Source organism: Chaetura pelagica, unplaced genomic scaffold, assembly GCF_000747805.2.
Source record: "Chaetura pelagica isolate M959 unplaced genomic scaffold, ChaPel_1.0 scaffold589, whole genome shotgun sequence".
Taxonomy (NCBI): Eukaryota; Metazoa; Chordata; class Aves; order Apodiformes; family Apodidae; genus Chaetura; species Chaetura pelagica.
In genome coordinates, this window is record NW_009954619.1 from 264,252 (window position 1) to 288,769 (window position 24,518).

The following is a 24,518-nucleotide window of genomic DNA, read 5'->3' on the forward strand; positions in this document are numbered from 1 at the left end:
CAGGTTCCCAGGCATGTTGCCATTTTCTGTTACTTACACACAAAAGCCTCCGGAAAAACCTCACTCTCCAATCTCAACACTCCTTTAGGCTGTATGAGAACTTTATTTTCTGAGTTCAATAAAGGTACTACACAAAAGCTGTTGAATTATTCAGAATTATATGTAACATATAAATTCTCCAGGCTCTGTCTAGTTTAATTAAAGATAAATCCCAGCAGACATCATCATTACAATAAAGAAGCAAATGGGAAGAGTTAAATAACCTGTAAATTGAAGATAATTTTTTTAAACCCCTCCTGTAGATAACTGTTCCCCTGTATTTCCTTCAAAGCATTTACTGTTGGGGCACCTTGTACTAAGAGGTACAAGGAAAATAAAGGTGCCATGGTCATGTTTAAAGAGCTAGATGACTATCATAGCATCCTCATAGCTTTTTTAAATCATATATAAACCATTCCCCATCCAACCTTCCTATCTGCATTAGTATATTTATGTCTAAACCCAAGCACCTGCATTTGTAAATACACATGTTCTCTCATGCTGTACAAGTGCTGGAAATGCTCCCATGCAAAGGAACACTGGATGTGGGTGGCAATTTTCTCCAAACATTTTATCAGGCAATTCTGAGACAGCCTGAACTATGGATTTTCTTACCTTGCTAAAGAACAACAATCATGTTATTTAAACTATTAAAAGATAATAGTTGATACCCACAGAGCCAGAGAGGGCTGGGAAGGTAGAAGAAAAATCCTTCTGGCTTAGGCAACTGAGTCTAATCCTGCAAGGCACTGAGCTACCTCAGCTCTTCTATCACTGTGGGAAGAGCTCAGTGCTTGCAGCCCAGCCTGGCTGCTGGGAAAAGAACAGAATTTTTGCTGGTACCTGAGCTCTGAGACATGGCTGGAAGCACCAAGCCTGGGGAATGGCCTGGGCTAGCAGCCCCAGAAACCCAGGCTGCATCTGCAGAGGGAAGAGAAGGGAGACCTGTTGGGTGCAAACAGGTTGGAGATGGATCTCCTCATGGACCCTCAGCCCTGCAGGCTGGGTGTGGAGCAGCTGGGCTGGTGAATGGGCTGAGGCTGCTTCCCTGAGCACTGAGCAGCTGCTGCAGGAGCTGGTGCCTCTGCACCACACAGCACAGCTTGGACTTACCCTGTCAGCTGGGGGCTCTCCATGCCATTCTCCTCGTACATTTATCTACTTCCAGCAACTGAAATACAGATAAAGATGATCGTAAAGGAGTCATGATCATACAAGAAAGTAACGAGAAGAACTAGATCCTGATCACCCAGGCCTCTGGCTTAACCAAGGGGTGCTCCTATTTTAAACATACTCTGCTTACTATTCATTAAGTTAGAGACAGAAGGTACCTGATTATGATGTACTAGTGAAGAGTGAAGAAAGCTGAAGAAGGGGAAGAAAATTCACCAGTAAGTCTGGTATGAAAGAAACTGCCTTTGTTGGGGTTTTATAAGAAATGAATTATTGAACAGGCAAAAATATTTTCCTATATTTGGTTATTAAAATCATTAACACCACAGGTTTGAGGAAGTGGGGGTGTGAAAATATTGATTATAAATATAACTTGGTCAAGAGGGAAAGGCAAAAGCTCTGCTCTATTGTTTAGCTAATAAAGCTGTCATGCACTTCAGCCTAGCAATAGCTTGTCTGTGGCTTCTCAAATCCTGCAGTTGAAACTTAGAGCTTAGTGCAGTTTCCTGCATCAGGGCATCTAATGTTCTGGGAGATGACCAGTGGTACTCCTCCTGGTTCAGTCTAGAAAGACCAAGGTCTTGGGTGTGTGTCACTCCTACCAGCCCATCCTCAGGTGTCTCCACGGGCACTAGATACCAATGTCTGGCAGCTGAGGGTAGCCCTGAGAAGCAGCCTGATGGATCCTTTCCAGCTCCACCACAGTTTCCACTGGGACTTGGGTTGAACTCTCAAGCTAATTCCTACAAAGACACCCAGTCTCCCATTAACTTCCATGGGAACTGCTTCCTAAAGAGGTGCCTGCAGTGGGATTCACCAGCCTCCTTGAGACACCTTGTCTGCGCCTGCACTTCAGATGCTCAGTGAATCAGGCCTCCAGAAATCCAGGCAGGCAGGATCTTCCTTTGAACACATCTCACCACTGACTGTATAGGAAATATCAGATCTTTTTTGGGATGACTGGTGTGCTTTGGTATTTAAAATGTAGCACATTTGATGTCTGCAGTTAGATAGGCTGGATTTCATTGCTTAGGTATGTGGATGTGAACTGTATAATTTAAGTTCTAAAAAATAAGAGGCACAGTCTTTGTGGCTGCCTTGTTCATGCATTTCTAAACAGGCTGCACATGACTGTGTCCAAAAGTCCATGTGGGCAAACAGCCTTTTGGCTGTGCAGACACCCTGACAACAGGAAAAAGGGCAGTGGGTGGAATTTATGGCAGGACACTGAAGCTGTTGGCATTAAGTGGCACAATCTGCTTAACTGATAGGATAATATTCACATGATCTAACTGCAAGACAAAGCAATGTTTAGGAAATACACACATCTTAAGATGGAGAGTGAGCTATTAACTGTGAATTATTATTGCAATTTAAAAGCACCATCTGTGCTCATCACAATAAGCATGTTTTTTCTTCTGTCACCCTAATTCAGAAAAACTAGGCATGCTTTTGTGTCTGCTGGAAACAACATGAAATTTTCAGTGTGCAAAATGACTTCATGAGCAAACAGTAGACTAAGAAAGAGCAGCAGAAATTATTCAGTGAGTTAGACTGAAAAACCAAACACATGAGAGAGAACCATGATCTTCCTGGAACATACAGATGGAATTCAACAAATATATTTCCCACTGTGAACTGGTCTGAGAGCTGTACTTGGAAGTTCAAAAAGAACAAAGTCTAAGCAATACTGCCTCACCAAAACATCCTCTAACACTGCAGCAAACACAAATGAAAGATCTGGATACTTTATTCTCCATTCTGCTATTAAAAATGGTTGTTCAGCCAATGCAAATACACTACTTGCCAAAATTTGTGAGTGGGATTCATCTCACCCAGCCTTAGACATTCACAATCTCAACAACTACATCCGAGCCCATCATCTTTGGCTCACTTTGCACTTGAAGCAGATCAACAGGTAATCTAGGTTGCAGTTCAGCTGTCCTATTTAGGATCTCTAATTTTAGGTTAAGATGAATCACATTCCAGAAGCGTCTGCGTCTCTCAGTCACTAGAAAGGGAGCTCAGATGCAACAATCCAGCATCTTATTTTTTCTCAGTGAACAGCACTTCAGAAACTCTGAATCGTAGTGCTCACACATTCATTTTATGCTGTGTAAAAAGGGAGAAAAATAAGTTTTAAAAAACCCACAACCTTTTCAGGAGACTGGAACAACTTCAGAAGACTGAAGGCAACTTTGAACCTGCCTGGATCAAAAGGTAAGTGGGCCTTTAGTCACAGTGACAGAAAAGGGGATTCCACTGGAAGAGCCCTGAGGGGATTAGTTGATACAAAGGCTTCCCAGTCATCACCAAAGCTCTCCCCTTCCCCACCCCAAACTCTCCCCTTCCCCACCCCAAACTCTCCCTTTCCCCACACCAAGCTCTCCCCTTCCCCACCCCAAGCTCTCCCCTTCCCCACACCACTGCACTCTGAGGACTGCCTGGAGAAATTTCAGCTTCTTCCTGCATCAGCGTCACAGCGGGTTTGGGATGAGACATCAGCTGAGCAACAGAACAAAGGGCATAAAGAATCAAAGCCCTCAGGAGCTTGCTTTAGAAGTTTCCCATAAACCTTTTTAAGTTCTTCAGCCTAATTGCATTGGGCCAGGTTTTGCCCCTGAGTTACTCCTGCCTTAAACAGATGTAAACACGCGGAGCACCGAGCCTGTTCTGCTGAAGTTTCTCCATGGATTGTCTTTGCCTTGCACGAAGATGGTGCGAAGGGCTGGCCGTGCTGGTGCAGCCGAGCTCGCTGTGCCCAGCTCCGGGCACGGCAGGGCAGGCAGGCAGTGCTGCACAGCTGGGGGAGAAACAAGCAGGGCAGAAGTACTGAGCAGAGCTCTCCTGTGGCCAGGAACTGTTGAAATGCCACATCTGGAGTATTGTGTCCAGTTCTGGGCCCCTCCGTTCAAGAAGGACAGGGAACTGCTCGAAAGAGTCCAGCGCAGAGCTACGAAGATGCTGAAGGGAGTGGAACATCTCCCTTATGAGGAAAGGCTGAGGGAGCTGGGTCTCTTTAGCTTGGAGAAAAGGAGACTGAGGGGTGACCTCAGCAATGTTTACAAATATGTAAGGGGTGAGTGTCAGGGGGACGGAGTTAGGCTTTTCTCAGTGATGACCAGTGATAGGACAAGGGGTAATGGGTGTAAATTGGAGCATAGGAGGTTCAAGGTGAATATCCGAAAAAATTTTTTTACTGTGAGAGTGACAGAGCACTGGAACAGACTGCCCAGGGAGGTTGTGGAGTCTCCCTCACTGGAGACATTCAAAACCCACCTGGATGTGTTCCTGTGTGATGTACTCTAGGTGACCTGCTCTGGCAGGGGGGTTGGACTAGATGATCTCTCGAGGTCCCTTCCAGCCCCTAAGATTCTATGATTCTATGATTCTATCAAATGGCAGCAGAACCTCATGGTGTCCTTTTCTGGATGGGAATGAGGATAAAGAATGGGTTACTGTCCATGAGAAAAAAGCTGAGACCCCAGAAATTGCATGAGGAGTATTCTCGGTCTGCCAGTGAGCAGCAGCAGTGCCCTGCTGCTGAGGGACTTGCTTCTAAAGGGCAGCTCTGCTCCCGTCTTCCTTTCTCATGAGAAACGGGCAGGTATGACGGAGGGGTCACCCCAAGGTGTGTGTGCTTGGCTGTCAGGGCTGCAGTTCCCTTCCCCACCCGCGGCTGCTGACGGGAAGGGGAACTGAGGCCAGCGGGCAGCCCGGCCCGGCGGCAAGGGAACGCTGACCAACTCCAGGAGGAAAAAGTGGTCCTTGTGCTTGTTATTCCTCTTCAGCCAAAACATAAAAGACTTAGCTGTTCTGCTACGTGAAGCACAAGTGACAAATGGCATTTCACCCGCCTGGTTTCCATCTTGTCTCCTAAATGGCCTGGTCCATTTTGTAACCCTCCCCGCCAGCTGCCGTCCCCCTGTGGGTGGCTGCAGGGCAGAGCAGAGCAGCTCGCAGCCCTGCCCTCACACACACGGACACACGAGAGCCTGGCAGCCGGGATCCTGCACAGATCCCCCCACACGGATGCTGGGGTCACACGGAGGCTCCCGGCTCGCCCCGAAACGAGCTGCTCTGTCTCACCGCTCAGCTACAGGGCTTCAGAGAATGTCCACGCTTTCAAGGAAAACAGGGAATTGCCTCCCACTTACTGTGCGTGCTGTTTCCCTGGGAAAAAGATGAAGGGGAACCAAAGCAAGTTCCTTGAAGCAGCTCCCCGACCCCCAGCCCAGGCTGTGTCCGGCACAGGGTGGGAAGAGCCACCTTCTGGGCTCCTCTGAAGGCTCTTGAGTAGATCCCCACTGCTGAGTGGCATCCAAACACCCCGCACACAGGGGGACAGGTACACTGAAGATGCACACATGCATCTGAAGGCAGTTAAGCTAGTCCAGAGATAGGTATTTTTCCCTCTGAACTCTGAGGAAGCTTACCTCATTAGCTTAAACACGTCATGCAGAAATGAGAAATAACATTATTATGCTATTATCTAGTAAAAATATAATGGAAATATTGTCTCTACCAGGTGCCAGAGTGATCTTGGTTCCAAAATCCAGAAGCTGATTCAGCTCTTGTGTCTGTGCTGGTACCAGGAGTCTCCATTTTTGTTTTAGAGATAAAACTGGGAAAACGTGTCCAAATGTCATAGATATAGCTGGTATTAGTAAACTGATTTTTCTAGACATTATTCTATACTAGTAACAGTTTCATTGCACTAGACACAACACAGAAGTGCAATGAAACTTTCCCTTGATCATCATACAGCTATTACCAGAGTGCCTGTTATTATGAAACACCTCCAGCAGACCAGTCTGCCTCAGTGGTTTTTGCCACTAAAGATGATCAGAAAAACCTGGAAGATCTATTATCTGACATCTTGATTTTAATTACTCCCCATGTACTGCATTTGCACTCTCCTAGACCTGGCAGACTAGGACTGTGTTTATCTGGATGTTAAAAACCTGATAGTGCCAGACAGGTCTGTTTTCTCAGAGGGTTTGGCAGCTGCAATCAGCTGGACCTCAGTGACTCTGCAATCTGCTGTTTGACAAGGAGCAGCTGAGAGCATGAGCCCCCGTGTGCCCAGTGGCCACCAGCATCCTGGCCTGCATCAGGAACAGTGTGGTCAGCAGGAGCAGGGGAGGGGTGCTGCCCCCGCGGGGGTCACGAGAGGCTGCACCTCAGGGCAGGCTCCAGTTGACATGGTGCTTTTTTCCCTGGGTTGACAGCTGGCCACCATGTTCCCCTATGGGGTTGTTGGTTCTTCTGGACAGTGACAATGTCTTGTGAAAATTAAAAAAAAAAACACTTTATTTTTTGACTTCTGCTGAAAACATAACAGAATGCTAGATTTTGTGCCAGACCCCTATGCTTTAGAAACTCTGGAAGAAACCCACCTCCAATTTTACTAGAAAATACCAAAAATTCTCAGAGTTTACACAACTGGTGAGAGCAGGCAAATGCTACACACCTTTGTGCAGAAGCAACGTGATTTTTTTTTTTTATTATTTTTTTTTTCACTTGTGCTTAAAACCCAGCAAATATTGCTTAAATCCTTCCACCTGCCCAGCTGAGGCACAGAACGGGCAGGTCTCCAGGGAGCTGCTCCCACCTCTGCTCTTTCCAAGGGGAGCGTGTGCCAGGTGGGAGGAGCAGAGCACACCCTGCTTGTCCAGCTTCCTCCTGTGACAAACATGTGAGAAAAAAAGCCATTCCCTCCACCAGCCCCTGCTGTGCCCTCCTAAGCACCGTGAGCTTTGAAATGTTGGCACTTGGGCGTGCGAAGGGTGGTTGGAGGAGACGTGTGGGGCTTGATTATAGTGTTTTATCACTCAGCTGAACATCTAATGATTAGCACAGTAGTTGCAGTGCTTCTTTTCATGTCGTAACACAGGTTGCCCCCAGTAATTACAGCCTTTCTAGTAAAAGGAAAGGCGGTTTGGAGCTGCCTGGAAAGTTCAGAAGCCAGAGATGAAGTTTTGAGCAAGAGTTTGGCACCACTTTGCATGGGCGGGTGGTTCACTCCTGAGCAAAGTGGCAGACTTGCCTTGAAAACATTTCCTCAAAGCTGGAGAGATTAAAAAACAAACGAACAGCAAAACACCAAGCAAAAGACAATGAACAAACCAAAAACCTAGCTGGGGCAAAAGAAGGTCTCCAGGATTGTAAAAATCACAGCAAAGTTACATCTGCTTGTAATGTTTCTGACTGCATTTCATCAGGGCTCTCGTGGCTCTGCTTGTGTCCTTGCAGCACAGCAGGCAGGGTGATGAAAACCACTTGGGTTTTTTAATGCAGTTAAGGGCACTGAATCACAGGTCTGTGTCTCTCTCTTCTGTCTTAGAAAATTCCAGGTGATGTTTATGTCTGATCTTTTGGATTTCCCTTTTTCTGTTCTAACAGACAAAGCTGTGTTACCAGTGGACAGCAACCTCATTAGCAAATGTCTGACACATTGCAACATTTGCATCTGCTGTTTTTACCTTTGTAGCTTCCCAGGGCTTCTCTCAGTTTTAAATGAACAGTGGAATTAACAGTTCTAAGGACCCAAATTTTATTGTCTGCTTCACATTTGGGGAGGACTGTCCATGTATATTTTTCATTTTCAGTACATTGGTAAGTACAATTTTTCCTGTTTCCCTTGGCTGGGTAATAACTTGGGGTTTTTTTTCCTGCCTGTCTCCTTTCTTACTAGAGATTCAGTGATTAAATATGCTTTTCCAGCCACTGTGTAGGGTGCTCTCTATTTTTCATGTTCTTGAATCCATCTGGGTTTTTTTCTGGATTTCAGCTGTGTCTTCAAATTTGATGTATTTCTCTACAAATACACAGGGCTTTCATTTTCCAAGGTGCTTGGGCAGTGGCATTGCCATGGCAGGTACCACTTGATTTAAAAAAGGGATCTCCCTTCCCTTTTCAGCAGCCTTCCCTGATGCACAACCCCCCCAGGTCTTGCTAAGTACAGCTGCACTGAACTGCTTGCCCCTTACAACTCGATGCTGTATTTCCATTACTTTACTGGTCTGTGTAGTCACCGAGGTATTAGGAAATCTGGTGGCTGTTTGCTCTTTGCTGTGGAAGCTGAAATACCCACCCTTCTGTGGTTAGGTAGCAGATGAAAGGTACTTCCAGTTGAGAATGTGCCATAGGAAATATCCCTAGGGGAGAGAAGAAGGGAGGAATACAGGCTGCCCTCTCAGGGACAGCATCAGATGAAGCTGCTGGTGAGGAATACACAACATTTTCCTTGTACATCCTTGAGCCACCAACAGCCTGTGTGTGTCTCCTCATCCACACAGATGGCACGTGTTCCCAGCTGCCAGGCTGGCAGGGAGGGAGAGAAGAACAGCCTACATATGGAATTTGTGCCACCTGAGAGAATCAGGACAGCAGGAAAGGCAGAGCCTTCCTCCCAGTGTCACAGCTCCCACACTTGTCCATTTGTGTGTACCAGGCCTTGCTGTGCTGCTGGGGAGTCTCTTCTCCATCTCTGCAGATCCTCTGCCCCCCAGCTGTGGGTCCTGGTGAAGGCACATGGCAGTGTGGCAGGACTGCTTGCACTCCTGCTGCTGGGAGGGGTTGTTCTGGCCTTGGAATCGGTCCCCAAGGGGCCCCAGGCCCTCAGGGAGGGCAGTGTTGCTCAGGCTGGAGCACCCAGCAGCATCAGGCACATCTGGAGTGACTCTGCCTCACATCAAGGTGGAGTGTGGTCATCCCATTTGGAGATGGGCTGACATGCTGTGGCCTCTGCAGTAGTTGGTGAAGGGATTTGGTGGCTTGAGGAAATCCCTCCACTTGTGTATTCTTATGTTAATGTAGAATCTGACTAACCCATAATTATTTACTAGCTTAGGAAGTCCTCTGCCCAGCCCTCATAAGGACATCAGAAACCTTACTGATTAAGGGCATCTTCATAGCAATTAAATCAAGCACCTCCAACACCATTTCTGAGCAATACACTGGTTTTTTTGGACAGACTCAACAGATCTGAGAAGACAGAAGACCATTTTACTGCTGTCCCTGTGCCTGCTGAAATACCTCATGTGCAAGAGGTTATTCCCCAGCACCGCATCTTTAGTCCTTCCTGGAATGACCCTCATGCAAACAGGATGTAAATAAGCCCTCTGTTTTTGTAGCAAGGTCACATTGGTTGGGCTTTGCCATCTCTGACAAGTTCAGCAGCTGCTGGAAGAGCCCTGTTGGGAAGCCCTGCAGACCTCGGGCAGCAGGACAACCTCTGCTCTGCAGAAGAGAGGGGCACAAGAGAGTCAGCACGTGCTGCAGTTTTGTCCCACAGGTTTCACTCAGTCTCATGGAGACTCAGATGTTCAGGCTCAGATTCATCCCCCCCGGCTGCAGATGCTAAGCCCGGGTACCTCAGAGAGGAGCAGACACCTCTGGTGCCCTCGTGGTCAGTGGGAGGAGGTGGGTGCCTGGGGACAGCACAGGTCTCAGTGACTTGGGTCAGCTGGTGCTGCTGGCCCCTCTGCCCTGGTGAGGAAGCCCCTGCAGGGACAGCGAGCCCAGCAAGGGGACAGGAGCACTGAGTGCTGATAACCCTGCTTGTCTGTTCCTGCCAGAGGTCATGTCAACCGTCCCCCTGGTGCAGCTTGAGGAGTAACCCTGAGATCCTCGAGGAGAAGGGTATTATGCTAAGGAGCATTACAGAGCTGGGTGTGTGTGGAGAGGCAAGGTGAGTCAGGCTGGGTTTGCAGACCATGAAAGGGGGGCTGAACTCCTGCTGTGCCGTCAGTCCTGTTGATTGCCTGTTGCCAAGTCCCTCCTGGAGGCCATGCATCCCCAGCAGAAGCTCTCAGGGAGGACAGGAAATCGGCAAGTGCCAGACAATAAATATTTTAAGCTCCTGTTTCTGACCCAGTGCCAGGACAACATCCCCATGTGAACGTGGCCACCACTGGAGCCGGGGCTGGGGATCAGTGCAGCTGCCACAGTCCATCCCAGTGGAGAGCCACAAAGTGGAAACATGGAAAGTGTTAAAAGCCACAAATCAGGCTGTTGTTGCCATGATGATTCAAAAGCATCACAGTAAAAATCAGGACCTTTCCCATCTGGGAAGAGGATCTTTATTTTTGTGAATATATTGAGTTCTGGGTACTGGTTATTGGATGTGGAAGGGAAAAATCTCCAAGGAATAACCATGGGGAGCAGTTCTTCAGGAGGAGAGTGGCTGACAACCCCCACCAAAATTATTTTCTCCCTTTTAAGACAAGCAGTTGGTCAAAAAATGATGGCCATTAGGAGGAGAAACAGCTGATGGAGTCTAGTGCTCCTTTGCATTTCAGGAGCTCACATGTGATCTCGTGGCCACTGCCCGCTGCTCCCAATGGCCCTTCAGGCCTGGCTCTGAAAAGCACACCAGCATTTTTCTCAGCAGCTTTCTCCCCAGCAGCCCCTGTTTAGGCCTGGAGCAGCTTTGCTGTCTCCTCTGGTCTGTCCTGCCTGTCCCACCCAGCATGTGTCCATCCCAACCCCAGCCCCGTGCCTGCCAGCCGGAGCTGCTGGAGCTCAACTGCTCCTGCAGGCTCTGGGAGAGAGGAGCGTGGGCACAGCACTTGCAGTCATCTAGAAGCAGCACACAGCACGTCAGCAGAGGGCCAGGAGGAGCTGTGCACAGCAAATGAACTGCAAAGCTTGGGTAAGGGGAAGGAGATCCCTCCCAGACCCCATTCACTTCTCTCTCCTCCAGGCTGGGCACACGAACAGTTGCTGCCACTGACCCTGGGGCTCAGGACCCAGAGGTGTCCCAGCAGCAGGGGACTTCACTGCTACAAGAGCAGGGTCAGACTCACTATGCGGGTCCCTTAGGAACAGGAAAGGGGTTATATAAACCTTGGTTTGCTCTAGCAATGAATCCTGTGTTTCTACCATAGTCTAAATGTTTCTCTTACTCCTGTGGAATTGGTGTTGACAAGCACAGAAGCCAGAATGTCACCCTGTGCTTCCCACCTCTCACACAGCTGTCTTAGATAGCTAAGGCAGTGATCTCAGGAAATCTCAGAGTTCATTGAAAAACATCGAATCTACAGACAAGTAGGGATTTTTCTCAGAGAGTAAACAAGTCTGCTGCATTTATAACTGCTTTTTTTTAGCAGGTAACTTGGAAAAATGTTTCCAGCCAGTGTGATGATCAGTCACTTTCATCAGCCTGACTTTTCTGCATGCCAGAAGGAAGGGTTAGGAGACCCACTGTTTTGGGATACCCCAAACAGCATTGGGGTGTTCCAGCTACTGCCCTGGAAGGGGGGTGCCCCAGCAGAGGGAACCTTTTCCCACAGGGCTTTGTGTCACTTCTTTGCACATCACACAGATAGAGGTGTCATTACCCATCCAGGGATGCCTGGTAAAAATAGTAAATGTGCAAGTGCACCTTTTAGAAGGTGAATTAAAGTCTCAGCATAAAGCACTTTTTAAAGTGTCATTGTTGGTTGGGTTTCTTCTAAATTCCAGCATACCTGCTGGTTTTCAAAAGCAGCTTTCCTGTGTTTATAGGTTAATAACTGTCATTCTTTATAGCTTTTATTGGACTGGCAGCATTGAGTTGAAACCCCTGCTATAAGTCACAGAACTGCTTGCCTGACTTTATCCATCAGGATGTTTGTTGACAGCATAAATCTGGGAGACAATGCTTCAAATTCTAAACATTTTCCACTCCATTTTGAGGTGATGCTATAACACCCTGGAAACATTTAACACTAATTTACTGGAACAAAAAAAGCAGCAATGGTTTGGAAAGTGTGTTTGCACTGTTTAGGGAGGTTTCCAATAAAGCCAATTTCACTGGTTGTAGCTTTTGCATAGGTTCTGTCCCCCCTTTTTGTGATTCTTGCTCCTGTCAGGAGGATCTTCCAGTATCTCCTGTAGGCCACATGCTGAGGACATGAACCCTTGGAGCATCTCAGGTAGCTGGTGCCTGCACTGGCTGCACCACCTCGGAGCCTTGCTACAAAACAGAGCTGGAAGAGCTCTTGACAGCATCACATCCACGTGACAGGAGGAAGAGCTGCCCCCAAATCCCTGCTGACAGACACTAGTCCTATGAGTTTCTTTAGCTCCAGTGAGGGGCCACCACAGTCCTCCTGGCCAAGCCCCCAGGAAGTTTTTCCTAGTGTTTAGCTTGTGTCTCCCTTTAAGAAGAATTTACAAACAAATGGAAACCATCTCATACTTTATCCTCTAGAGGAGATAACAATAAATTATTGGAAGCACGTTCAGGGTTTCCTGTTGTAGATACATGATCCCAGCCTCTGAGAGAATTAGGTTTTAAGAGGCAGTGGGACAGGGAGCCCAAAGGGCAACTAGGAGGCAGTGTGCCCCTGAGAGAATTCCTGCTGCTGTGAATTACACCCCATGTGTCCCAAGCTTTAGTAATTTCCCTTTTCACTTCCATGTATAAAGCTAAAGTAAAACCACAGCAATGGGCAGCCCTTGTTCCTGCTTTCTGGCCAGTCCTACAGAACACAGGCACCATCTCTGATCCCCGGCAGAAACCGTGGCCAAGACTGTAACCATCAGAGGTGGAAAAGTCATCATCACTTTTTGCAGTACAAGTTAAGCAGCTCTAGAAATCCTGTTCATAATTAGGGCAAGGACTAAGACTGCTGCCAAGCAGGAACAAGTCTCAGTCCCTCTGTTTAGGAGGCTTGTTTGGAGTCAGGCTGTTGTTTGCAGGCAGCCTGGCTTGGTTTCCTCACTTGCATCACTCAGGTGCTGAGTATTTTCTCCAAGGTTTAGGACACCTTAAAGTTGACAAGGGGGATGAGGTCTCAGGACAAACGAGGCCTCTTCAGAATTGCACTGAGCCTGACGTGCAGGTCATGGCATTTCTAGCAGACCAACATCAGCCCAGCACAACTATTCAACATCTGTCTGTCCTCATCACGGGGCAACAGTGCTCCATCAGTCCAGAACTCAGACATCCAGTAAGTCCAAACCACCAGGAAGAAGAAATGAGTTTGGCTGTTGTTTATGATGTAGCAAAAGCTCCTCAAACTGTCTCATCTGCCTGTCCAGATTGTAAAAAATTGCATTAATTTTAGCTCTACCACTACATGGCTTTTATTGAGGATCCGAGACTTGTGGATCACTTCTTGTTCTGTTTGTTCCCATTTTCTCATTAAAAATTGAAGCCAGGCTGCACACTAGAATTAACTATGCTGCTCTGGAAGGCCGAAACCTTCTCTCTTCTCTGGCAGTGACAAAATTCCCATCAGTTTTACTGGCAGAGTACTGAGCCCTAAAGCTAAAAGTAGCTCCATGAGTGACAGAACCATTGCATTCAAAATGAAATGCTCCTCCTGATGCAGAGCTGGGTTTCTTTCTTCGCTGTGATTTGTGAAAAATACTGATGATGTCTGCAGATGCCATCCCTGCAGGTCTGTGCTTTTCCCTCAAACCCTTCTGCCATTTGCCTTGCTTGGCCACCACTGCAGAAGTGCTGAGAAGGTGCCAGAGGCAGAGTCAAGCCACGGGCAGTCGCAGTTACGTGGGGAAGGAGCTGGGCACAAGGTCAGGGCTAAGTCTGGGGGTGCAGGGAGAAGACAGAAGAGACTCCTCTCACGAGCATTCCTAGGATATGTAGGATCCTTATTTCAAACTGCAAGACAAGAAGATTTACAGTGCATTGTCTGGTTATTTCATGCTATTTTTCTTATAAAATCAGCTTCACCTTCCTAGCTAAATCTTGAGGAAAGAAACATGCTGTTTTCCTTTCAGATTAACTGTTTGATCTGTTTGGGAAGAGTAAGTAAGTAAGTAAGTAATCTCTCCATGACGACTCTTTTGAGTCTATGTACCTTGTGATTTAGTGTCTCTCAGAGGGACAGAGACTGCATAGCAATGTCAGCTTGCACTTTGAAAGAAAATTGTGGGGAAAAAAACCTTTTAAAATACAAACAACATTTGAGCTTAAAGGTGGAAACCTAAAAGCTAATGAAACAAATAGCAACAGACTATGTGAAAAGCATCTCATGCTTTTTAAAATAAAATGTCTTGATTTTGGAGCCGCAGCTGTGATTTTTGATGCTTGTAACTCGTGGCCATGCAAACACAACCCTCATGGCACCTCCTTGTCAGCAGCACCAGCTTGTTCACAGCTTCACGTGGTTCCCCCTGGCCAGCAGCAGCTGGGACACCCGGTGCCAACAGTGATCCAAGGGCTGGTGTCACGGGCTGCATTGAGCTGTGGCAGGACAGATGACTGGACAGAGAGTCCTGGACAACAAAGTCTGCTGCCTTTGAAGCTGACACCTGAGCACATCTATTTTCATCTCTTTCCTGCTGAGTCTTTTGGGGGCTGCAGCTCCTGGACCAGACCAGGGAGTGCAGGGTCCCCCCCTCTCCAGCACACACCGTACCGTGGTGCTCCTCCACAAAGCACAGCTATGCCTGGAGAAAACAAATCTCCAACTCTTCCCTCTCCCAGGGCATTGCCTGAGCTCCAGATTAACCTGCAGACCAAGACTAGGCAGGCAAAACCTGCCCCTAGCCTCTCCCCCCTCTTTGCAGGCGCGTTTACACCACAACTCCATGGAAAGAACTGCTTGAAACCTACTGGTAAAGTCTAGCCCCAGAGCAGGCTTTCAAATACCTATTTATCTCATTTAAACCTCCTTCTAAAATACTTCATTCCTAAATTGTAAAGCTGTTTAATAACAGCTTTCAGCTTCATTAACTGGTTTATATATCTGGAATGAAGAACAAACACTAAGCCCTTGATTACCTGCCCCACAGTGTTGTCTGACCCAGTGTGGGGATTCTGAGACACTGGATTCTTACACTGCAGTGTAGGGCTTACATGAAGTCAGTGTCCAGTTTGTGAAAATACAGAAAACAGATCCCATGTTGGGTTCCTCCTCTGGCTCATTTCTAAAGAAATGCACAGAGCAGCAATTTGGCTGAAGAGTCCAGTGATGCCTTGAGCTAAAAAAACCCACCACCTTGATAACCTGTGCAAAACCTGCAGCTTGGCAGTGTTTCACACATATCTCCCCAAGGTCAGAATTTAACCTAATAGCCTTATTTTGTTAACAAACAGCTGTTCTTCTGATGTGGGAATCATTAGATGAGTTTGCATAGTGTTTTAGAACACAGCAGCAAAAGCGATTGACACAGGGTGACTTCTGAAGCTTCTGCGTCTGCCCACAGCCTCTGTGTTTGGAGATGTGCAGAGCAATTTGGATTCCTTTTCAGGTGGTCTGGTCCATGGGCAGGAATCTCAGCTTTTCATATTGCAAAGACTCACTCCAGTCACCAGGTGTTTGGGATGCTGAGGAATGGAAAATGAGTGAATAATATGCTGCCAGTTGCCATTCACTGCTACTAACCAATCCATTTAAAAACAGGGGTGACTTTGAAGGACACCCAGCACAATATTAATGTGGAGATTTTAAGATGTTTTCTTTGACAAGAAAATGAAGATAAAAGTAGCAAGATGTCAAAATGCATGAATTGTGAATTGCTGTTTAATATTCCAGTGAGGTGACACATGAATAAAGACAAGGGCGCCTCACTGCTAAAAATAACCCCTTGTTTTTAATGTTGATCTACAGCTGTGTTAATGAGGCCTTTTTCAAGTCTTTCAATTTTGAAATCTAGCAGGTTGTGTCAGTCTGAGAGAGGGAAAACATCTCACCCTGACTTTAAGACAAAATGTATATTTTTCTACCCTCCCTGTGGTTTTGGAAGCAGAGCAGACCCCGAAGCCCAGGCGGGCAGAGGGAAACCATCACCTTGGTGTTCAGCACCCAGGGCAGCCCCTGGGGGAGAGAAGCACTGAGTGTCAGGGCCACTTCAAGCAGTGCAGGACCCTCGTCCTGCTGTGCTGTACAGCTGGGCTCACGTGGAAAGCAGCCACCATCAATGAATATCCCTAAGCTTACCTCTGATCCTTTCCCCTTTGCTCAGTGAGGGACTAACTGCCCTGAAGCCAAAGGAGTGACAGGGCTGAGCCCAGAATCAGGCTCCCTGGCTGCTTTGGCTGCATTTTAGCTTTTGGAGGGTGTTTGAGCCTGCCCTGCCGAAGCTCCCCCTTCTTCCACAGAAGCCCCTGACAACATTCCAAGGGGACTTAAAGTGAATTTGCCAAAGGGAAAATGTGCATGGGCTCTGCAGGAGAAAGGGCCTGGTCACTCAGCAGCAAATAATATAGTGAAAGTCACCTTTCTAACAGGACATGGCTGTTCCCTGAGTTTCTGGCACAAGTTGGAATAGTGTCCACATGCCTTGTCACTGATAAGCAGCCTGTTTCAGAAGAAGTTTAACAAGAAAGAAAGGTGCTAGGCAATGAAAAGAAAGAGGAATACAACTCTGAATGAAGGAAAAGTAAAAAGAAGGGACCTGTAAGACCTTCTTTGAATGACAAGTAAACTTTCTGTGTCTTCACTGCAAGAGAATAAAAGGGGTTTATGACTAAGGCATTTTAAAGGACCTGTCACAGCACAAAATCCTGGCAGAGACAAGGCACAGGTCTCTGGTACCACTAGTCAAGACAAGATTTCTATCTTTATCTCAGGAGTTACAGTGAGATAAGAACCACAGGGCCTTGTTCCTGCACAGGCCACGTGTTAACACAAGTGTCTTGATGTCAAAGAAATCTCAGTTCCCATAAGAACAGATATGAGGTCAAACACTTCCAAGCATTCAAGTAGAATATCCAGCTACATTCTTTTGATGTGCTCAGGATTTACCAAGCAGGTACTTCAGGAGTTAAACTTGGCCTGCAGGGTGGGGATGAAAGGGGAGTTTTGTGGCAAGTTCATATTTGTACAGTTCTTGTCCCATCTTATCCAGCATGCAACAACTCTCTTCACTTCTATGCAAATTGCTATTATTGACAACTCCACATCTGAGTGACTTACATTTCTAGCCTTGACATGCAATAAAAAGCTACTGATGAGGGTTTTTTAAGGAAACAATCAAATTTAGCTTAGTTTTAGCTCTTTTACCTCTGCTTTTGATCAGGAGCCCTGGGGGGGGTGATGCTTCACTCCTCATCCCACCCTCAGAAATTTCACCCACTTAAACATTTCAGCAAAGTTTGGCCTCACTAATAACCTGGTGCCTTCAGTGGTTACTTCTTGCCACTGCCCAATGGTTTTAAAACCATTTTTCTGGTTTAAGTGACCTAAGGAGCTTATTTAGCCCTAATAAATTACCCACATATTTCCCCCACACATGAAAGTTAGAAGTCAGTAGTTTCAGGCCAGCTATAGAAATACAAAATCTGCATTTCTATTATTGAAATTATTTATTTTATCTGAATGTCACTTTCATGCATGTTAATTTTTATCTGGTTGGGAAAGTGAGCAGCTATTTAGGCTATTAAGCAAACATTCCCTGAATCAGAACAATAAGCTAATTACTCCCATAAGCATATTGCTTTTATTATGCATGAGTTAGTCACTAATTCACCCACCCTGCATTTTAATATTCAGCTACCAAGCTCAGATTTGTTTTACAGAAACTTTTGTGTTTTTCCAAATTGAGACCTTTGCTACTTACGATAGAGTTCTAAAAAGTTTATAAATATTTCATGAGATCTTGGAAACAGCATCCTATTTTACACTTTAAAAGAAACCTGTTTATTGAGCAGCAGAATAAAATTGGGAACTGAACCATATTCTCCTCAAACCCAGCCTGGAGCCTGGGGAAAAAAGGTGTTGCTTTAACACACAGAGTAATTTGCTGGTGTCAGAAGTTGAAGGGCTGGAAGACCCTCCAGCCACATAATCCTCATTGGAATCATGGAATGGTTTGGGTTGGAAAGATCTTAAAGATCATCCAGTCCCAACCCTGCATGGGCAGGGACACCTCCCACCAGCCCAGGCTGTTCCAAGCCCCATCCAACCTGCCCTTCAACACTGCCAGGGATGGGGCAGCCACAGCTTCCCTGGGCAACCTGGGCCAGGGTCTCACCACCCTCACAGTGAGGCATTTGTTCCTACCACCTAATCTAAATCTCCTCTCTTTCAGTCTGAAACCGCTTCCCCTCCTTGTCCTCTCCCTCCCTGCCCTTGTCCCAAGCCCCTCCCCAGCTTTCCTGGAGCCCCTTCAGGCACTGGAAGCTGCTCTCAGGTCTCCCTGGAGCCTTCTCTTCTCCAGGCTGAACACCCCAACTCTCCCAGCCTGGCTCCAGAGCAGAGCTGCTCCAGCCCTTGGATCATCTCTCTGGACTCCCTCCAACAGCTCCGTGTCCTTCCTGTGCTGGGGACCCCAGGGCTGGACCCAGCCCTGCACGGGAGTCTTATGAAGAGGGGCAGAATCACTTCCCTTGACCTGCTGGACATGCTTCTTTTGATGCAGGAGACTCCAGGACACTCTTGGTTTTCACATGGCCTGCCTGTGCTGAGCTTCTCATCAACCAACACTCCCAAGTCCTTCTCCTCAAGGCTGTTCTCCATCCATTCTCCACCCAACCTGCAATTTCCCCTTTGGAGAAGGGCATGGAACCTTGGGTGACTCGAAGGCTCATGTGAAAGAAATGAGCCATGTCTGTAACCAGGAGGAAGAGCAGGAGGAGGGGGACAGCAGGACAAGGGAAGACCTGTCTCTCCATGTCTATGGGAGGAAGCTGGAGCTGCAGGGCTGTGAAAATCCAAAGCAGCAGCTGGGTCTGGTGAAGCAGATGAGTGGATCATAGGGGTAACAATCCCTGTTTGCTGTTCTGTGAAGGTACTGTGTTTGGTGTTAGAGAGAGGCAGCCTTACATTCTCTTACCATTGTCACATCAAAGGGCAGGAGATTAACAAACCCTGACTTTTTGTAGTAAGACAAGTTCCCCAAAACCTCCTGCTGCAGCTTCTTCACTGGAGAACAGTTAATTTCACAGAGTTAATAGAACCACAGAATGTGTGGGGTCGGAAGGGACCTTCACGGGTCGTCTCCTCCAGCCCCGCAGGGCACAGGGACCTTGTCACCTAGATCAGAGCCCCATCAAGCCTGGCCTTGAGTGTACCCAGGGTTGGGGCCTCCACCACCTCTCTGAGCAACCTGTTCCAGTGCATCACCACCCTCATTGTAAAGAACTTCTTTCTAAAGTCTAATGTAAATCTCCCCTGCTCTAGTTCAAGGCCACTGCCCCTCGTACACTCGCTACGGTTCAGGAGCAATAGGACAAAATGCAGCTCATGTCTCCAGGTACCTCTGGTAACTCCCACCTAGAAAAAAAGCCAGGAGAAGACACTTCCCAGGGCCAGAGGAGGTCTGTGTGCCACAAGTGCCTCCCAGCAGAGCCGTGCAGGCAGCTCAGACCCCCCCGCCCGCAGCAGCACCGGGATGGGGCATCACATCCTCCAGCAGGGGCACGTGGGGCAGGTTCTCACCTCAGAGCAGCCCTGTGGTGGGACCTGCCCCACCTGCAAGGCTGACCACCAGCACTGGGAGCACCCCTCCCCTCCACTGGAATGGTGTTTCTCCAGAGCTGTGCTGCTGCTGCCATGGGGCACTGGGGAGCTGCCTTGGACATGGTTTGCAAGGGAAGAAGAATGGTACCTAATGGACCAAAACACAGAATTTAGCTGCAGCCAGCAAACAACCTGAGAAACCTGGCAACAATGTTTTGTCCCTGCTATGGGGCAGAGAAGATTGATTTGTTTCCTATATGTGTGCTTTGTACTACGTGTTCCTCTATCAGAGGTGATTTAAATCTCAGCAGGTGTTTCCCTCTTTTAAAGTGGCATTGAAATCTCTTCAGGCCACTTTGCAAAGTTTCTGGTTACAGATTTTTAGGGACTGTGAACATTATGTTCCTCTGTCGCCTCCTCAGAAGAGGATGTTTGATAAATCAGAGCTGCAATTTCTGTCTTTCCCTTTTTTCCTGAAGCCCAAAGGCAGGTTGCAGAAGTCCCTGAAAGGGCAGCCAGGAGAAGTGAAATGCTCCCTCAGCAGAGCAGGTGGAGGAGCCTCGAGCTCTGCCCCTGCACCTCCCATGGGTCACAACAGTCCCAGTGGCATCTCTGTGCCCAGCACCACCAGCACAGGCTGTGGTCAGTGCAGAGGACAAGTGGCAGGTGCCTGAACCATGTGCTGCAAGTTGCAGATATGCCTAAAGATGTTCTGTGTCAGGAGTTCTCTCCCTCGAGGGTACAGGGGCATCTGGAGCCCTCCAGAGAAGAGCCAGTTCAGGAAGGTCCTGTCCAGCCCCACAGCATCTGTCCCCCTGTCACAGCCTGCCCCTGGTTACACCAACCCAGTCAGATCTCAAACTAGCTTTTCAGAGGTGCGTGCTGGGGTGGTGTCACCTCACAAAAGAAAGGCACCCTGCAGTGCAGCCACCCAAAGGCCAGGGCTGTGTGAAGGCTGAAGCTGCAGCTCCTCTCTAGCTGATGGAGGGGAGCAGCCCTGCCCCACACAGCAGCAGCTCCTGAGCCTCTTGGTCTGATGCTGCTGCAACTTCTCCTTCAGGGGGGTGACCTTGGCCAGCTTTGAATGGCACAAACCTCAGCTGCAGCTCCACAGCATTTCTCCACAGCAGCCACTGCAGATCCCGACTGCAGCAGAAAGTGACCTGCAGCCTGTGAGAGGGGCAGGAGGGTTTCTGGCCCTGCCTGAGCCCCGCCGAGCCCGCGGTGCAGGGACAGGCCCGCTCCGCAGCCCCGGCTGCCGCTGCCTCCCGCTCTGCCAGAGGAAGCAGCCCCAGAGCAGGGGGGGCTTTCCAACCCAGGTGCCCCTGTTCCAGCCCTCACAAGCTGTACCACATCAGAACAAGGGACAGTTTTTAGAAATTTCCCAAGAAAAGGAGGTTGCATTTGGGATCAGTGGAAGAAACTATACCCCTTCAAATCAGCTGTGAGAATGAACGTGTCAGTCTAGCAGCATAGATGGCAGTCTGGTATCCTTATGCATTAATAAAGTTGAAATGAAGAGTTTTGGGTTCTAAAACATTACTGAAATTTATCAGTTCACATGTAGCATGTTTTCATTGTTTTCAAGCAGTGTTTTTCCTTGCTGGCTGGTTCTTCAGGAATGTTCAGGCAGCTCTAAGACAAAAAGGATGTAGGAATTACAGCTGCTGCTGGTCTGAATTTGTCACACATTTCATGTACCCCTCTGCATTTGCAGATAAATCCTTCTTCCCAATATAAGAGAGAAAAAAATTCAGATTAATAAGAAGTTATTTTAATGTCAGAACTGTTAGAACATAGATTGAAGTGTTGTCAGAGTGAAACAGAGACCCAGAGAGTGAAAGCTAGGGCTGAAAATGTCAGACTTAAAATAAATCTAGCCAGGCAAGTTGCATTTCAAATTGTTCCACAATGCTACAGTGACACTCTGAGCAATAATTAAGTTCTCTATTGTTTGCATTCAGTGAAGGTTCTTTTAATATCCTGTAATTTATCATTCTAAAACTGAACAGAAATGTAATTCTCTTCGTTCTAAATAGAGCTGTAATTGTTAAAGAAATGGTAAAATATATTAGTAATTCACTCCTAACTGCTGCCATCCTTATTCCTGGGACATGGTTCGGTAATTTGTTAATGAGATAGTGCTTCATTAGGACCAATGAACGTTCCCTTTCATGGTCACATTGATGTTCACCTGAGCAGTCTTGGGCCTTTTGCATGTAAACAGAGAACAAGCTCCAGGAACTGGGAGCCTTGCAGTTAGGAATTAGCTGACATCAGCAAGACAGAAAGGAGAAAGAAGCTACAGTCAGGCTGCTAGAGAGTTCCTTCTGCAACTAGGTGTTATGGTAACAGAATAAATCTATCAAATCCACGGATAACGGGCAGGTAACAACAGTGATCAGCACTCAGCAGACCAGTGCCTACTGGTTTCCTAATGAAGGTCACCTTGAATCAAACCAGACTTTACTGGAAACCTCAGGAGTATTATAAATGTCACTTCATGCTACACTGATTATGTTACCATAAAATCAGGCTGAAGCAAACTCTGAGGCTGGAGCTGGAGTTCCAGAAAGCAGGCACCCTTGATGGCAGCGCGGGATGCACGAGGAGCAGCTCCCACAGCTGTGCATAAACCTGGCAGGGCTCAGCTTCCACAGACCCACTTGTGATTCTCAGGAAGACGTAAAAACATAGTAAAATTCATTACAGTGTTTGTAGTTTTACCTCGGTGTGCAGTAGGTGGCTGAAACTCGTCCAGCAGAGACTGGATGGTCTCTGGTTCCCCTTTGTGGCTGTTGGAAGAATGTTTTCCTAGTGACCTTCAGCAGACCCTGCCCACTCGGCTCCCAACACGGGCAGAGTCAGGTGAAAGGTCCGGGTTGTGCCTCTGGGCATCACGGGCTTTGCCAGAATCTCTGTCCCACGAGCTGGGCAGGCTGGGACAGAGTAAATAGCAACACCTGTTGGAAACGTTGGTGCCTCTTCTCACAATGAACCTGGGGTCTGTGGCTCTCCTAGGAACAAGTTCTCACCACACGCAGGAACAAGATACCACACAAGAACAGAATCTCACAAAACAGAACTTCAACCTGGTAATGTCCTGTAAACAAGACAGATTCACCCCAGCCCTAGTGGGTTTCCATAAGGCCTAATTCTACTGCAATCTTTCTATTAAATTTAACAGACCAGTTCTATAGGTATCATACCCCTTGCAAGTTTCTTTCCTTCCAGCACAGACCCTTATTTCATTGCACCTTCTTACACCTCACTCAAAACCCCAGTTACAACAGCTGCACCACTGAATGTGCTACGAGCAGGAACGCACACTCCAGCAGCCACCGTGAGGGTAACGCAGCATCTGAAGCCACATCCACCTCACAGCCACGTCCCACTCACCAAGCTACCGACACAGGTGAGCCTGTGCCATAAATCTTCACGTCCCCACCTCGTGTCATCTTCTGTCACCTGCCAAAATAAGGAGGCTGCTGTGTGCTCTCAGCAGGAGGAGGCAGAATCATGTGAGAAGCTGGGAACAGGAAAAGCAACCTGTAGGAAATCTGTCATAGCAGTGAGTGTTGCCGATGGCTGTCCCAGGGTCTGAAAGGTTCACGACTTAACAAGGAAAGATTTGCTTACTACCCAAGTTGGGTAATAAAGACGGACCTGCTGCCCAGCCCTGCCGGCTGGAAAAGAAGCCGCATCCCAGGAGCCCGCGCTACGGAGGGGGGAACACACACACACACTCATACGCTACACGCGCGCGCACACAACCACAAACGCACACACACGCACACACTCATACACACGCGCGCGCGCACACGCACATACTCACTCATACACACACAAACACACGCGCACACACACTCACACGCATGCACACACACACACTCATACTCACACGCACACAAACACACACGCACATACACACTCATACACACATGCGCACAGAGATGCGCACAGACGCACACTCACACGCGCACACAAACGCACAAACACATACACACACACTCACACACAAACGCACAAACACGCGCACATACACACTCATGCGCACACACAGGCACACGCGCACACACACGCGCACACACATGTCCGCACACGCACTCACACGCACAGACTCACACACACGCACGAGCACACACACGCACACATACACACACGCACACACTCATACACACACGCACACACACTCACACACACACACACTCTCTAACTTTCCTGCCAGCCTCAAATCCTTCCCTTTCACTCCACTGATGCCACACCTCTCCCTCAGAGTGTGCATTGCATTGCGTACATGGTACCTTGGAGTTATTTCCCTGATACACACCCGAACCTTGGCCCCTCAGTTTGCATTAACCCTTAACAAACCGGTTGGTTCGTAAACTAAACCTCGGTCTCGGTAGCAGTCTGTGAGCACCCACAGCCCCTGCACCCCGGGCAGAGGCAGCAGGATCCTGCCAGCCGGGACCCCGCGGCGCTGCTCCCTGCCCTCTGCTGCAGTGTTAGAGCAACATATGCAATGTTCAAAATATTCAGTCTGTACTGGTCGGTGTACCATGTACTTAATTAATAACTACTGCAGTCAATAACTATTATTATCTAAACAAATCAACAAAAGGGTGCCGTTCACAAATCCAATCCTGGGAGCTTAATCCCGAGTCAGAGTCAGTTGTTATTCAGTTATTTACAGTCCGGACAGATCAGCAGAAACGCAAATGACAAACCCTCCCCGTTGAGGTCCGTGGCTGACAAAGGACCTCGCGGGGGAAAAGCCCTCTAAGGAGAAAAGAAACTGTAATCCAGTAAACGAAGCCCAAGAAACCGAGTTACCAAACCAAATGGACAGGGCTTCAACCCCCAAACCGAACAGAGGGGGTCCTCGAGCCTTAAGCATCCCAGCCCCAAAGCAGGGGACCCAGCCCCAAAGCAGGGAACCAGGCC

General features: G+C 47.9%; 1 protein-coding gene across 1 annotated transcript in view; it reads right to left on the bottom strand.

The window, feature by feature from the left end:
• Nucleotides 1-23,667, bottom strand: part of KCNF1 (potassium voltage-gated channel, subfamily F, member 1) — a 39,198-nt gene extending 15,531 nt beyond the window's left edge. Inside the window, exon 1 of the mRNA XM_010005562.1 lies at nucleotides 23,590-23,667. Coding sequence (XP_010003864.1) covers nucleotides 23,590-23,667 — 78 coding nt within the window. The remainder of the gene's footprint in view (nucleotides 1-23,589) is intronic.
• Between the last annotated feature and the right edge of the window lie 851 nt (nucleotides 23,668-24,518).